Source organism: Carassius gibelio, chromosome B13 (genome assembly GCF_023724105.1).
Source record: "Carassius gibelio isolate Cgi1373 ecotype wild population from Czech Republic chromosome B13, carGib1.2-hapl.c, whole genome shotgun sequence".
NCBI classification, from domain to species: domain Eukaryota; kingdom Metazoa; phylum Chordata; class Actinopteri; order Cypriniformes; family Cyprinidae; genus Carassius; species Carassius gibelio.
Window position 1 is genome coordinate 2115410 of NC_068408.1, and position 16786 is coordinate 2132195.

Sequence of the window (16786 nt, forward strand, 5' to 3'; positions counted from 1 at the left end):
TTCAGTCAGTGTTATGTCCAGATGGATTGTGTTGATGTTCTGTCCTTTTATCTTCTGAACGCTTGTCAGGGGATAAAGAAGATCATTTATGCACCTGGAGAAGAAAGGTCAAGCATTTCATTGCAATTTCAAGATGACTCTGCTCTTTCATGTCCCTGGTGACCAAAGCAAGTAGTGGACGGCTTTTTCAGACAGTAACCTAGTAACAGAAAGAGACAATTCTAGAAGAAAACCTCTTATTTATCTTCTTCTTTACAGGAAAACTACAAGTCCCATCATCTAAGAAAATTGAACAGCTTTTGTACAAGGGACAAAACCCAACTAGAAATTGCTGAGGTGCTTATGTATATATATATATATATATATATATATATATATATATATATATATATATATATATATATATTTTTTTTTTTTTTTTTTTTTTTTTTTCTAAATCCATAGATGTAGTCTTTTGGTAAAATAAATCATCTAATTTATGCATGGTTAATATTTCACATCTCCAGGCCTCTTTAGGATAAATAATCATGTCATGTGGAGTTTTGAGCCAATGAAAAGTTTTAAATCCTACTACGGTGAAAAAAGTGTGCATGAATATTAATGACGGCATGCTGACGTTGACTAGATTAATATCAGGCTAATTAATATTCATGAACCTGCCAGTCGCCACATAGAGTTCTCCCGCCCACCAGCGCCCGCTGTCAGCCAATCAGGTCACGCTATTGAGAGACGTCACGGTGCGTCATTGTTATTCATAAGGCAGGCCTTCAGCGTAATAGGACGCGACGCCTGGAGGAGGAACGCGTGAGACTTGACGCGCAGCGCTAGAAGTTACTTCACCTGTTGACAGCAGCGCGCACTGCAAAGTCACGCAAACTGAGCAAATGCGCAGAGGAGCGCACTGGGACAGAAGTTTCCTGCACTTTCGGATACTAAGAGTGATTAAGAAGCACTTGCAGTGAGGATGCAAACCTAATCTAAACTGGAGTATAATGCAGGACTGGCTTTGAACTGGGAGTATTGTGTTTTGTTCCACGCATCTTCTCTGATGGTTGGGGACCTCTAGTCCTCTGTGTTTGATCATCCTTGAGATGATCGTTCATCTGATTCCAGATTGGCTGGAAGTAACGTGACAGAGCAGATCGCGATGAACGTGCTGCTCGCGCTGTGCGTGGCGCTCGCGGTTGCGCGCGGCAGCAGATACTGTCCTGAGCGGATGATTGACAGCTGTCACTGCACCGCGGAGAGATCAAAGCAGTTTAACAGGCAGAGCGTGCGCGTGAAGGTTGTGTGTGATGATGCGGACCTGACGGAAACCATGCAGCCCAGCTCGTTACCCAACACCACGGTGTCTCTGTGAGTAACTTTCCTTTAGTGATCTTGTCCCTGTGACTTCAGTAAATATGGGGTTAATATTTTATTTCATGTTCTCGTTATTAATGGCAGAGGATTTTAACATTTAAACCCCAGAGAAGTCATGAAAATTATTAAATTCAGTCAATTCTTCATATAAAAGTCATGGATTAAACTCATTAAAAGTTCTAGTCAACTTTACAATAATAAATTGCTTTTTGTGATTTATTTATTTATTATCTTATTGCAGTGAACATGACTAGGGAAAGTGGAGAAAATATTTATATTTAAAATTATTATTATTTTTTAAATATTTTATTGTCTTCATGCAGTAGTCACGCCTGGGAAAACTTGAATAATATATTTTTTTTATTTGAAATAATTATATAGTAATATTTTATTATCTTCATGCAGCAACAATGGCTGAGAAAACTGGAAAAAACTTATTTAAAATACATTTATTGTAATATTTTATTATTTTTATAATTGATTTATATGTGTCTTTATGCAGCAAAATAAAATGTGAGCACTGGCCTTTTTTTTTTAAATTATTGATTCAGTTGATGATATTTTATGATCAGAAGTTTCATAAGTGGTTTGTGATGGATGATCGTGCATTGATGCAGTGTTTTTGCCCTGTCATCAGTATTCAGTTTGTCTCGAGCACAACTCAGAGACGAAGCCCTCAGATACTGCAGAATGATTTTTACATTTCCATTAACTCATTAAGGAAAAGCTTTTATCCGTAGTGAGAGAGCAGAAGCGATTAATCCAAGGAATAAAGTCATCCTTCCCAGACATCACATTAGTGTAAATTCAGAGTTTGGTCACTGCACTATAATTCTGCTCATCATAAAGTGGTGATGTGGATTGTGTTTTTTTTTTTGGCCAAAACCTGGAATTGAATTGTATTTTAACATTTCCAGTGTTATTATATTGAAGTCAGGTTTTTTTTTAATTTTTTTTTTTATTTATTTATTTTTTTAATAGTGCCCTATGAAATGTTTTATCCTTTTTTTTCCCCAAATTCATATTTATTTATTTATTTATTTTAATTAGACTTAATTCATTTTTTTCACAGTTTTCTATTATATACACTTTAAATAATACTGAATCATGTCTAGTTACTTTTTACACTTCTTACAACAATTTATTAAAAGTTTAACCAAAGAAAATAAAACAAAATGTTTCGGCCCTAATAAAGTACATTTAATGGTTTTCTCAAATATTTATTTATTTATTCTTACCAAATTCTGTTTTGGTAAATTTTTTCTGTATTCTACTTCAATGGTTAACTAAAATTTTAATAATCAAAAACATGTTTAATTTATTGTATTAATAAAAACAACTTATTATTATTCTTATTATTATTATTATTATTACAATAACAGTGTCCTGTGAGTTTTTTTTTGTTTGTTTGTTTTTTCTTCCTCAGAAATTCTCTCTCATACACAAATTCTAATAATCAAATGAAGACAGAACGTTAATTTAATTGATCTTTAAATCAAATGAAAATTAAACATATTATTTTGGTGCTGTATAAAAGAGTTTTACTGTTAAAATTAAAACATGGAAAAATAATAGTGTGATTTATTCACATACATTTTAATAATTATTTTATTACAATTGATTATCCTAATTATTTATATGAATTATAATTATTTTATTTAAATTTTAAAATGTATTTTATGCTCTCACAATTTCAAATAAAACTGAACTTTTATTTTGTCAGGTTGCTGTGAAGTTTCTGTACACCCGTGTGTTCAGTGACATCAAATACATCAGTAATAGCTGAACAAGGATGTTTTATTCGTCTTGAAGAAATCAAACAAATGTCTAAATGTGATTCCAATGACCGATGACTGATTATATAATATCATATTACACCAACCTTTGTCAAAAACGAAAATCAAGTAATAAGTGAATAGAACATTATTTGCCAGCACCTGAACAATTAATACTAGCATTCTATTCTATTCTATTCTATTCTATTCTATTCTATTCTATTCTAAATAGCCTGGAAACTGCAGTAAAGTAAAGCTAACCTAATGTTTTTAATATTTACAAAAATGCATGAAAATCCCACAACTCTAAAGACGAAATAAAACAGAAGTGCGCTGGAGAACATCCTAAATCGATTCACATAAAAGAGGTTTCCTACTGAATAAAACGAAATGAATTAAACATGAGTATCTGCTCCGTCTGTGTCTCAAGATGATTAACGGAGTAACGATGGCAGGATGATAACGAGGGACTACTCTAAAAACGTCTGAGGAGACGAGAGGAGGCGTATCTGAGCTCCTGCTGTTTATTTATCCTAAAGAGACTCGTTAGTAGATGAACTTATCTGGTTAAAACATACACTAATGATCAAAAGCTTGCTGTAATAATAATTATTATTTTTAAATGTTTTATGTTTTTGAAAAGTCTCTAAAACTCACGAAGGCTGCATTTATTAAAAAATATATATTTTATGTGAAGATATTGTACATTTCGGAAAATTTTGTGGAAACCATGATACATTACCATTAGTAATTGACCAATAATAATATACAAATAAAACAAACGCTGCTTTATTTTCTGGTACAGCAGGTGTATTTAGAAGAGCATTCAAGAAACTGTATGTAAAAATAATAAAACATAACAATAAAACACTATATAAACTGATTCCTAACGCAACTGTATTGCATTTCTTCAGTCAAGAGCAGTGAGTGATTTTTCTCTCTGTGTTTTGTTGTTTTTATTAATGTTAAAGGAATAGTTCACATTAATAATAATAATAATATAGTGTTTCATTTTTATACCACCATTAGTTTCTTTCTTCTGAACTTAAATGCTATTTTGAGGAACAGTTTCTGGTTCACTGTGACTTCTAGGGTATTTTTTTCTACTATCAAACTGTGGACCAGCAAGTGTTTTGGTTACCCACATTCTTCAAAATATCTTCTTCTGTGTTCAGCACATTAAATAAATTAATACAGGTTTGGGACAATGTGACATATATTAAATAAAGACAGAAATGAAATTTTAGGGGTAATCTATCCCCTGACAGTAATGGGATGCATGTTTAATAGGTGTACTGTCCCTTTAAGAACTTCACACATCTGATATACAGGCACATATATGTTTTTCTCTCAACTGTTTACGTTCATTTTAGACATAACCAACTGAGTATACATGTAAACCTTGTGTGTTTGACAGTATTAGTACAAAAGATAACTTAGTTCAATAATCAGGCGTAAACATTTTACCACACGTGTTCATGTGTGCTTGACAGAAAGATGAAGGGATTGCTCTAAATGTTAAACGTAGCTCTGAAATACAGTGAGATAATCAGCTGTTCAGTGGGTTTTGTACAGTACTCCATCAGTTTTCAGTCTGGTCTCTCACTGAACTCTCTCGATGTTCTGTGTGTACAGTAGTTTTGGGAAAGAGTCACTGAAGGACGTCCGTCAAACACGCTGTCTGTCATCATTAATGTGAAATAACAGTCTGAAGATCTGCAGTGCAGTGGAGGAACAGATGGAGATATCTGTGATGTCACACTGTACTTCAGCACGAGACAGTGAGGAAACACACTGAGTTATAAACTCTGTGTCAGTGTGTGTGTGTTTCCTCTGGATTCACAGAAATCAGAGCAGATTTCCTCTCATTAGATGATGATGACACAGTGTAAAGTTCATCATTTACTCGCCTTCATGTTGTTCCAAAATGTTTAGGAAATTAAAAAATGTAGTGCACATACAAAAGTTTTTTTCCTTCTTCTTCTTTAAATAAGTCTCTTCTACAGTTTCAAATTGCTTTTTTTATGTGAATCTGTGTTAAAATGTATTTCTGTGATGCTCCGCTGTATTTTCAGCATCATTCCTCCAGTCTTCAGTGTCACATGATCTTCAGAAATCATAATAATATGATGATTTACTGCTCGAGAAACATTTCTGATTATTATCAATGTTGAACACAGTTGTGCTGCACAATATTTCTGTGGAAACTGTGATGCATTTTATGTTTCAGGATTCACAGATGAACAGTAAGCTCAAAAGAACAGCATTTATTTGAAATAGAAAATCGTTTGCAACATTATAAACTGCAAAAAAAGTTTTATAAAAAAAAAGAATTGCTTTCCAAAACAAATGTTTAAACATTATGAAATCAAAATGACATAAAATATTATATTAAGTGTTGGCTCCTGAGAAATGCATCAAAATGAAGAGAGTTTTTGCTTAAAACAAATATCAGCAGTCAGAAAAAAATGAACTTGTTTACCCATTGAACTTTTCTGACTCTATCCATTGGCAGGTATTTTTATTTTATTTTTTGCTTTAAGTTAAGTTTTACATTTTTATTTATTTATTTATTTATTCAGAAAACAAGCTGATTCAGAAATGTTTAAATAAGATGAAAAAACTTCACCTAGAATCACCTTTGATCAATTTAATGCGTTGTTAATTGCTGAATAAAAATATTAAATAATAGAAAAAATAAAAACTGACCCCATTTTTTATTATTTTTTAATAAAATAATAAAAATCCAAGACTTCTGAGCATTATTTTTCTAGTTATAAATGAATACGTGTATCAAGGTTAGCACAGTTTGGAACGACTGCTCCTTTAAACCCTTTGGAAAAGCATCAGGTTTGTCTTTTATCATCTTGCAGAGACTGTGGATTGTTTTATCTCAGCGTTTGCGGTCAGTCAGGTCTCAGACGGAGCAGTAAACCAATAATACTCTAAACACTAATGAATCCGTCTGTGCTGTGCAGAAACCCAAGAATGTGTCCGAGTGCATCTGGAGCGTCGACTGCCTAGAAATGTTAAGAAGGAAAACAGCTCGTCTGCCAAGAACACATCAGCGGTCTCTCTCACCGGCCGCTGAACGCCGGGGTTATTTAAAGCGTCTCCTAAATATCATAGAAGCGCTTCTGTGTGATCTGGTGGACGTGTGTAAACGTGTGCAGCTGAGAGCGTGTTGAGAGCTTGAGCTGGCTCTGTTTTCACACTGGTTTAGATGGATATGGATCACATGCTTCATCTGTGAAAGAATGAATCGCTCAGAATGAAGCAGCATCGGTGTTGTTATAACAGGCTAATGGAATTATGCTAATCAGCTAATGCTACAAACACGCCCACATCATTAGCACTGATTGTAAATTGCAGGTTGAATCTGAGACTTACTGTGGCTGTACTTTAACTCTTTAAATGCTAAAGTGAGCCACACCACATGGAAAGATGAATCAGATTTTGCATTGACAGAATGAGCAGTTTACTAAATAGCTATAGTTAGGATTTCAATACACTTAATGCATTCTGGGAAATGAAGTGTTCTTAAATTAAGTTACTTGAGAAATCATGAGAAAATAACGTGTGTGTGTGTGTGTGTGTGTGTGTGTGTGTGTGCGTGTGCGTGTGTGTGTGTGTGTGTGTGTGCGTGTGTCTCAGTGATAGAGCATTGCATTAGCAGCACAAGGTTGTGGGTTCGATTCCCAGGGAACATATGTTAAGTAAAAAATGTTAGCCTGAATGCACTGTAAGTTGCTTTGGATAAAAGCGTCCGCTCAATGCATTAAATAAAAAAATTAATATACATATACAGGTGCTTCTCTATAAATTTGGAAGTCGTGGAAAACTTAATTTATTTCAGCAATTCGACTCAAATTGTGAAACTCGTGTTTTAAATAAATTCAGTGCACACAGACTGAACTAGTTTAAGTCTTTGGTTCTTTTCATTAATTTCTCTCTAATTTACTGAGATGCATCTGTATATAGTTATATAAACAGCGTAATTATACTCAGTAAGGATGCATTAAATGAATCGAAAGTGTCTGTGAATCTGTGAATCCAGAAAAAAATTTACCGTATCATTGTTTCCACAGAAATATTGTGCAGCACGACTGTGTTCAACACTGAGAATAATCAGACATGTTTCTGGAGTAGAGTGCTGATGCTTTATACTATACTATAGATCTCCAGGAGGTTGTTGGTCTCATTACAGATCAGAAACTTGTTCGTTATTGATTTTATGGTTGTGTGTAACTGGACAGAACTCGATGTGTGTGGCACTGAACCTGCCGTGTGTGTGTTTCTGTGCTGGAATACTCTGGTGATTTGGTGATGTTTCTACAGTACTTTAAAGCATCTCAGAGAAAGTCCTGGTCTCGCTGTAGATGTGTCTGAAGCTCTGTGGATCTGTGTTGTTTTTACATTCATGCAGCTGTTGGTTTCAGACCGGTTTCGGTGTAATTGTGGCGTGTAGCCGCCCGGCGTCCTTCAGGATCTCCACAGCTAAATCTGCTTCGTGTCCAAGGTCAACGTTAGTCGATATGAAATATGTTATTTTGGTTAGCTGCTCCTAGGAACCTGATATTATAGAGAAACACTGGGGCCGTGGAGGTCGGAAATCATTGCGGCGTCTGCTCGGGATGTTTGTGATAGTTGAGATTGTGATTGGTGCCTGTGGACCGCCGTAATTCAGCGTATTTCTATTCTTTCGATCTTGTGATAATAGAGTAGCGCAGAAGGACTTCTGAGCGTCGAGGGAGAACTGTGTGTGAAGGATGTCAAACAAACACTCACTGCTTTCATCATGAAATACAGGTTCATTGCTAACTGAATTTGAATCAGAATTCACTGCTTACAGATTGATGAGAAATAGTCAACTCTAATAAGATTTGTTTGTTAAGTGCTTTTCAGAATATGCATCGTTTAAACACAGCTCTGAATTATGAGATAAAAGAGTTGCAGTTACCTTTCTTTAATATTTTTATTGCATGGTGGAAACAAGCCTCCACAGTTACAGTGTGTCAGTAATATCAGCCCGTATAACAGTATGCATTATAATCAACGTTATTGCATAAAGAGACAGGATGCAATCAGTGGTTTTTGCATTTTTAGTTTAGTGTGTTTAATTGCAGGTTCATTCATTAGTGAGGAAATGCTTGTTAGATGCAATGCATTAAAATATGCAATTCTATCCCACACACTGTGCTTTTAATGCATGCTTTGGCAAATGTGTATTTCTGTGTGTGTGTGTGTGTGTGTGGACTCATAACCTTTAGCTGCTGGATTAAATCACACTCAATGACACAGACCATTTGCTCCGGCGGTCCGAGAAAGACAATATTTAATTTGTCCCTCTCTCTCTCTCTCTCTCTGCTTATCCTTGAAGAACATAATTGATATTGTAAATAGAAAGTTGGAAGGTCGCTGGAGTTTCGGCATGCACTGTTTACAAAATGTACAATTATGTTTTGCCTGCCATTTCCTGGATGTTAGACAGAGGCCTGAAACAGGGGTGTGGGGGCGAACGACCTCGTGACACACACACACACACACACACGCACACACTGCAGATGTCTCATTGTCACAACAGCTTTCACACGCTACACAACGCTGATATTTTAACAGGTTTTCTTCTGGAAATGATTAGTGCATGACCTCATTACTCCAGACTAATGTCAGTGCTCCAGGAAGTCTTGTATGATATGTTAATTAATATGTTAAGTAATATGTTAATTCGTTGATTAACCAATAGGTCAGTATGTGCATGCATTTCGAATCAGTAGCCAATTAAAATAGCATTATATAACATTAATCATATTAATTATAAAAAAATTTATAGGTAATATGCTACCATTGATTTACAAAAAGGTTTTGCATACTGAAGCCAATTACAGCGGTAAATAAAAATGATTAATAATAGATAATTGATTAATTAAAAAAAGTAATATATATATATATATATATATATATATATATATATATATGTATGTATGTATATGTGAAAATTAATTACATATAATTTACTGGGAAATACATTTTTTAAAGAATAAATTAGTTAATGTTTATATATATTTTTTTTGTTGTTGTTACAAAACACTTAAAGTGTCTTGGAAATCTACTGTCTTTTTTACTTTCATTATATTTTTTCTTAATATTTTGAAAAATAGACATTTTTTTCACTTTAAGTTTTAATAATTTTACATTTATTTTTAATATTTAATTTTAACTTTGAGTACATTTAGATTCTATTTTATTATTATATTTTTTAAATAGTTTTTATTCATTTTATTTGTAAGTTTTAGTCTATTTTTTTGTTTTGTTTTGGTTGTTTTAGTTCTTTGAGTTGAACTAAACTAAACGTTTTCCTTGCTTACTACCTTATTTTTATTTATTTGTTTTTTTTCCCCGTTTGTCTTACTTTGATTTATGATTTTCATTTTAATCTAATAACCCTGCTGTGATTATTCCTCAAATATTAGCTTCAGCTTTAAATGTGGTTTTCAGCGTGTTGTCTTCATCATGTGTGTGTCTGAAACTGTCTGATCAGTGATTTAATGCATGTGTGCTGCGATACTGCATCAACATCATTCACACATGAACACCGTTAGAGACGCATGACCTTCATTATGTGTGTGTGTGTGTGTGTGTGTGTGTGTGTGTGTGTGTGTGTGTGAACGACACGAGTCTCGTCACGCATGTAAAGCAGATCTGATATAATGTCTTTTTTTGCTGGATCATTAATCACATACAGGGCATTAGATCAGATCTGCTTCACATGATGACAATCCTTTGCAGGTAGACGTCATGTTTGTGTCCCTGGAGCACAAAAGCAGTCTGAAGTCTCTGGGGTATATCTGTAGCAATAGCCAAAAATACATTGTAAGGGTCAAAATTATAGATTTTTCTTTTATGCCAAAAATCATTAGGATATTAAGTAAAAATCATGTTCCATGAAGATATTTTGTAAATTTCCTACTGTAAATATATCAAAAATTCATTTTTGATTAGTAATATGCATTGCTAAGAACTTCATTTAAACCTCTTTAAAGGAGATTTTGTCTGTATTTAGATAGATAGGTTTCTAAGACATAATTTCTCATTTTCATTTACTTGAACTAAAACTACTAGAACTGGGATAATAATTCATAAAACTATAAAGATTTAGAAACAGCAACAACATCTTTCAGCTTTCAGGGTCACCATATCTGTGTGTGTGTGTGAATGTTTGAGATACTTTTGTAATTTTTATTAATATTTTGAATTAGATTTTATTTTTTATCATCGGATATCATGTTAATTTTACTTAAGTTTTAGAAATTTTGTTGGTTTTTGTACATTTTATTAGTTTTGTTGTTTTAAAAATATTCCTATGGATAGTTTTTTTGTATTTTTTATATTTCAGTTTTAGTTATTAAAACACAAGTAAAATTACAAAAAAACTTGTAAAATTACAAGTTAAACTAAACAAAATTTTGAAATTCCCTGCATATTTGAATTTATTTAATTTCATATTTTTTTATTAATATTATTTTATGTAATGCACTTTTTAATGTTTATAGTTTTAGTTAATCATAGAAACACTGGAATTAACCAATGTTTATATGTAAATAAAAGTATTTTAATTATATATATATATATATATATATATAAATATATATATATATATATATATATATATATATATATATATATATATATATATATATATATATATATATATATAGGTATAATTGTCTTTTTTAAATATATCTTTAAATATTTTATTCTCTCTCTCCACTTTCCATCTTCACCAAAAAAAAAAAAATAAAAAATAAAAAATAAAAAAATATATATATATATGTATATGTATAGGTCATTTTTAGCCAATACATGAATTAATTAAACATCCACCGTAATATTATGTTAGTTGCATTTTTTAAAAAATAGTCTGCAAATGCATAAATGTAAATATAATGCCTTCATAACCGTTCAGAGAACGTGTTGCTGGAGAAGTTTAGTTTTCACAAACACTGGTGATATGAAGCAGACGGGAGATTTCGAGTGGTGTGTAAATCCTCTGGATCTGTGTTTATGGCTTGTGTTGTTGTGTCTCCTCAGGATCCTGAGCAACAATAAGATCTCTGCGCTGAAGAATAACTCTTTCCTCGGCCTGCGAGCTCTGGAGAGACTGTGAGTGCAATGCCCTTTACATCTGAGGATATACTGTGTAGAGATGATAAAAGAGTCATATACAAACCATATACACACATATATCAATAATACATGAAACCAGGCCCATCATCAGCAGAAATATAAGATTATCAGTCTGTGTTTCTGCACACTTACATCCAGAATCAGTATATATTAAATATATTAATATGGTTATATACCTTTTATTAATATGCTATGTTACAATTAATATAGTAATATATTAATAATATGTAAAAGCAACAGTTATGAAATCAAAGGAGTATGCTTAATATATTAAAGTTGTATTATTATTGATATGTTAATATTGATGTTAATAATAGATAATAGCAACATGTTTCTAGTAGTATGAGTATATTAAATATATATTAAAATAATAACAATATTTTAATATTAATAATGTAATAGCAACATTTTTTTCTGGTTGGATTGATGTATTTACAATTAATTTAATAAGATATATAAATGTTAATATGTAATAGCAGCGATTTTTCTGGTGGGATGAGTATGTAGTATATTAAAGTAATATTGATATATTAATAATATCTAGTAGCGAGCAACAGTTTTCTGGTGAAATTAGTATTTTTAAATATAATTACATTAATGTAATATGTTTTAGTTCATGCAGTGATGCAATCAGTGTGTGAAGTGATGTTTGAGATCATGATGATCTGATTGATTTAATTTAATCGAGCTCTTATCACTGAGCTGCTGATGTTCTGCTTCAGTCAGAGTCAAACCAAACTCTTATTTGGTGTCAGACACGTTCATGCATTTGGATACAATCTACATTTACAGCTTTGTCCAAGTAGATGCTGGAAACCATTGCAACAGTTTTCACTAGGATATGCATATTTAATATATTAAATTCATATTAACATAATATCTTATAATTAATTTAAAAATTAGTATATGAAGAGTTCATCTGCAAAAACAGATAACTCCGTTTTTTAACAATTCTCAGAATTATGATTTTTATTTTTATTTTTATTGTGCATTCCAATGAATTTTCAATCAAACTGCAGTTGGGTTAAAAAAATAATAATAATAAAAAATAATAATAATAAAAAATAAAAACAACCACTAACTAAAACAATAAAAACATGATAAAAAAAAAAACATGATTTTTTTTTTTTTTTATGAAGAAAAAAACTCCATGTTTTCCGTCACTGAGTGCTTTGGTGATTTATATCTCGACTCTTTCTTTGAGAGCAGCTGCTGGTTTAACGCTTCACAAACTGAGGAAATGATGAATGGATTCACTGAGCAGAAGCATGTGCCTTTATTTATTACCATTTAAATCACTTAATTGGCTCATTGGCAAATTGTTAATTATAGTGAAAAGCACCCGGTTTAGTTTTTTAAGGTCAGTTTAATCATAGCAGAGCCGCCAAAGATGAATTTATGATACAATCTCTAAAGTGAATGCAGATTTTATGATTTAACTGCACAAATTTATGACTAATTTCAATTTGAGTATATTGCTATTAATATTCCTGAACCAAAAAATAAAGCAAATAGGAATATAAATTAATACATACATTTGTAAAAACATTTTATTAATACATACCTTAAAGAATTTAATAAATAATAAAAAATAATTAATAAATTAATATAAACAAACAAACAAAATATAAATAACATATTCAAAGGGTCATTTCTGTGTGTGAGATTTTTTATCGTTGGTCTAAAGATTGGCAGATTTTTCCCTTAATTATACTACATTTACTAACAATATACGAACAATTTGCTAAAAAATAAATGTATTTGATTGCTGATATATGGATGGATGAATGATGGATAGATGGATGGATGGAAGGATGGATGGATGGATGGATGGTTGGATGGATGGATGGATGGATGGTTGGATGGATGGATGGATGAATGGTAGGTAGGAAGGTAGGTAGATGGATGGATGGATGGTAGATGAATGGTAGATGAATGGTAGATGGATGGATGGATGGATGGATGGATGGATGGATGGAAGGATGGAAGGAAGGAAGGAAGGATGGATGGATGGATGGATGGATGGATGGATGGATGGATGGATGAATGGTAGGTAGGTAGGTAGGTAGGTAGATGGATGGATGGATGGATAAGGGGATGGTATATGGATAGATGGATGGTAGATGGATGGTAGAAGGATGGATGGATGGATAGATGAATGGTAGATAGATTGATGGATGGATGGATGGATGGATGGTAGATAGATGGTAGAAGGATGGATGGATGGAAAGAGGGATGGATGGATGGATGGATGAATGGTAGGTAGGTAGGTAGGTAGGTAGATGGATGGATGGATGGATAAGGGGATGGTATATGGATAGATGGATGGTAGATGGATGGTAGAAGGATGGATGGATGGATAGATGAATGGTAGATAGATTGATGGATGGATGGATGGATGGATGGTAGATAGATGGTAGAAGGATGGATGGATGGAAAGAGGGATGGATGGATGGATGGATGGATGGATGAATGAATGGTAGGTAGGTAGGTAGATAGATGGATGGATAGATGGATAAGGGGATGGTAGATGGATGGATGGATGGTAGATGGATAGATGAATGGTAGATGGATGGATGGATGGATGTTAGATAGATGGTAGAAGGATGGATGGATAGATGAATGGTAGTTAGGTTGATGGATGGATGGATGAATGGTAGATAGATGGTAGAAGGATGGATGGATGGATGGATAGATGAATGGTAGATAGATTGATGGATGGATGGATGAATGGTAGATAGATGGTAGAAGGATGGATGGATGGATGGATAGATGAATGGTAGATAGATTGATGGATGGATGAATGAATGGTAGGTAGGTAGAAGGATGGACAGATGGATGGATGGATGGATAAGTGGATGGTAGATGGATGGTTGGATGATTGGTTGGTTGGTAGATAGATAGATAGATAGATAGATAGATAGATAGATAGATAGATAGATAGATAGATAGATAGATAGATAGATAGATAGATAGATAGATAGATAGATAGATAGAGAGATAGATAGATGTTGGATGGATAGATTAATTTATGATAAGGTCTCTAAAGTGAATGCAGATGTTTGTTTGTTCTGCAGTGCACATTTCACTTTGTTAGAATCATTAGCATTAATTCCAACAAAATAAATAAACAATAGCCAGGATCCCTCTCAGCATGCTGACTCTATCTCAGAGCTTTAGCCTGGACTTGATTAGACATGTCAACAACAGAAAGCGGTCAGACTGCGATCACACATGATTTCTCATCTTCAGTTAGCAGTGAAAGCTCTGATATATCACCAGTCCAGCATGCATCAGGACCGTGCATGTTACTGCAGGAAACGGCCGGAGGAAGTGCACTTCCAGACAGTGATGTCACAGCGGACGCATAGCTGACCTTTTTACACCCGTCTGGACTCAAAACAGCAGCTACAGCCGAGTGTGTGTTCCTCTCTGTCTCTGAATAGCATCGTTGTTTACGCTCACAATTAGGCTGATGAGAACTGGCCAGGTTTATAGGACACACACCGAAGCGCTCTGACCCCATCACCGTCGCTTCCAGGAACTCATTACAGAAGAACAGCGCAGTCAGTGCTTTATTTTACACTCCAGAAGGAAAGCTTTATTGTTCGCTTGCTCGTTCAGCTTAGAAAGCATCATGCATGATCTTTGTCTCTTGTGAAATTCTCCACTGAAGCAATGCGGGGAAGGTTTGGAGCTGTAAAATGAATTTGGACAGCAGCTCAGATCGAGAGACTTCAGGAGAACGTGATGTTTGAGAAATGTTTGAGTTCATATTAAGACTTTTGGACGATTGTTGAGATCTTTGCTGAAACTTTACAAGAGAAACAAACTTCAGCTTAAAACTCCACTTTTAGTCTTATTGCTACTATATATTAGAGTTTTTAAATTAATTAATAAAATGCAATTTTTTTATGTTTTGAAGGAAGTCTCTTCTGCTCACCGAGGGTCAAAAACAGGATAAATTGTGAAATATTATTATAATTTAAAATAGTTGTTCTCTATGTGAATCTCTGTTAAAATGTAATTTATTTCTGTGATCAAAGCTGTATTTTCAGAATCATGATTCCAGTCTTCAGTGTCACATGATTCTTTAGAAATTATACCCTTAATTTAAGAATAAAAATAATTTGAACTTTTGTCAGTCAGTTATTAAAATATGAGGTAAAAATACTCTTAATCAGCCCATTGTGAGACATTTAACAATTAACATCTATAATGCGAACAATGAAAAAGTCTGTTCTCATAATCTTACCTTCTTAAAAACTGGTGTGCAGTTGTTATCTTGTAATGTTTGTGTTTCCATGACCAATCGTTTTACAGATCAGCATCACTGAAGGAGCCAATCAGATTCCGTCTGGCTCCAGAGGCCCCGCCTCCTCTCTGATCTTCACTTACTACAGTTTCTCTTTGTGTTTTGTAATGTTTGACAGGTTTTGACGCTCTACAGAAGCACATCTAGAGTCCCTCTGAACTCTGAACATCTTTCCCAGGAGCTAGTTTAAATATGTAGTGCTTTCTCAACATGACGTGCTGTTTTAGTGAAATCAGCCCCTCAGAAGTGTCATTAAAACACTGCTGGATGCTCACTAATGAGAGGGCTCTCCGGTCTGCTGTTTGTTAGTTTCAGTCAATCCACTTGTTCGCTCCCTTAATCGCCTTCCTCCTACGGGATGCTCTGGAAGAAACTATTACTGGAAGAAGAAAGGATATGTAAATCTACTCATTAGTGTCGTGTGCTGCTGCCACCTTCAGGTCAGGATGAATGGATTCTCCTGTAGATTTAAACTGAAGCCTATTGGTTTCCATGCAGTTAACACGAAATCAACACTAAAGAGAGAAAGAAAAGAAAAAAAAAACATAAAGAAATGGAAAACCTATAATTTAGTTTGTCAAAAAAATATGGAGTATGATAAACTATGAACACTTTCGTGAACACAGATAAATAGTATTTAACAGATGTATTTATTAATGTAGGGTTAGGGTTATACTATTGATGTAACCAAGTGTGTGCAGCCTTTTCCAAACACATCTGTGTGTTGAAACTTTGCATGCACATTCATGACCAAAAATGAAAAAAAGACACCAAATTTCATGAAGAAATGAATAGTTTAAATTAGACATACACATGTCAAAAACACTACATGCATTACATAATCATTATACATTATTTTGCATTAGGATCAATCAACTGATGGCACTTTTAATGCCTCAAACTTTTATGAAAGATGGCATGCAAACTCTTATTCTTCAAGCTCTGGAAACAAGTGGGATGAACAGAAACGTTTAATGGCGCTGAACAAAAGCGTTTCTAGAGTCACACACCATTAGAGCCGGACAGAAGCCATTTCTCAGCAGTAATGACCGTCACACTTGAGCCTTAAATATTTCACATTAACCACATTTAATCAGTCCAGAAGTTCAGATAACTGGGATTTATTACCAGATGAGTGATTGGAAAT

The 16786-nt window shown here is 33.6% G+C and overlaps 1 protein-coding gene across 1 annotated transcript in view; it reads left to right on the plus strand.

The window, feature by feature from the left end:
- Positions 1–777: 777 nt before the first annotated feature.
- LOC127969947 (adhesion G protein-coupled receptor A3) overlaps positions 778–16786 on the plus strand; it is a 96054-nt gene continuing 80045 nt past the window's right edge. The window contains exons 1-2 of the mRNA XM_052572119.1: positions 778–1356; positions 11229–11300. Of these exons, the coding sequence (XP_052428079.1) occupies positions 1148–1356; positions 11229–11300 (281 nt within the window). The 5' untranslated portion in view covers positions 778–1147. The remainder of the gene's footprint in view (positions 1357–11228; positions 11301–16786) is intronic.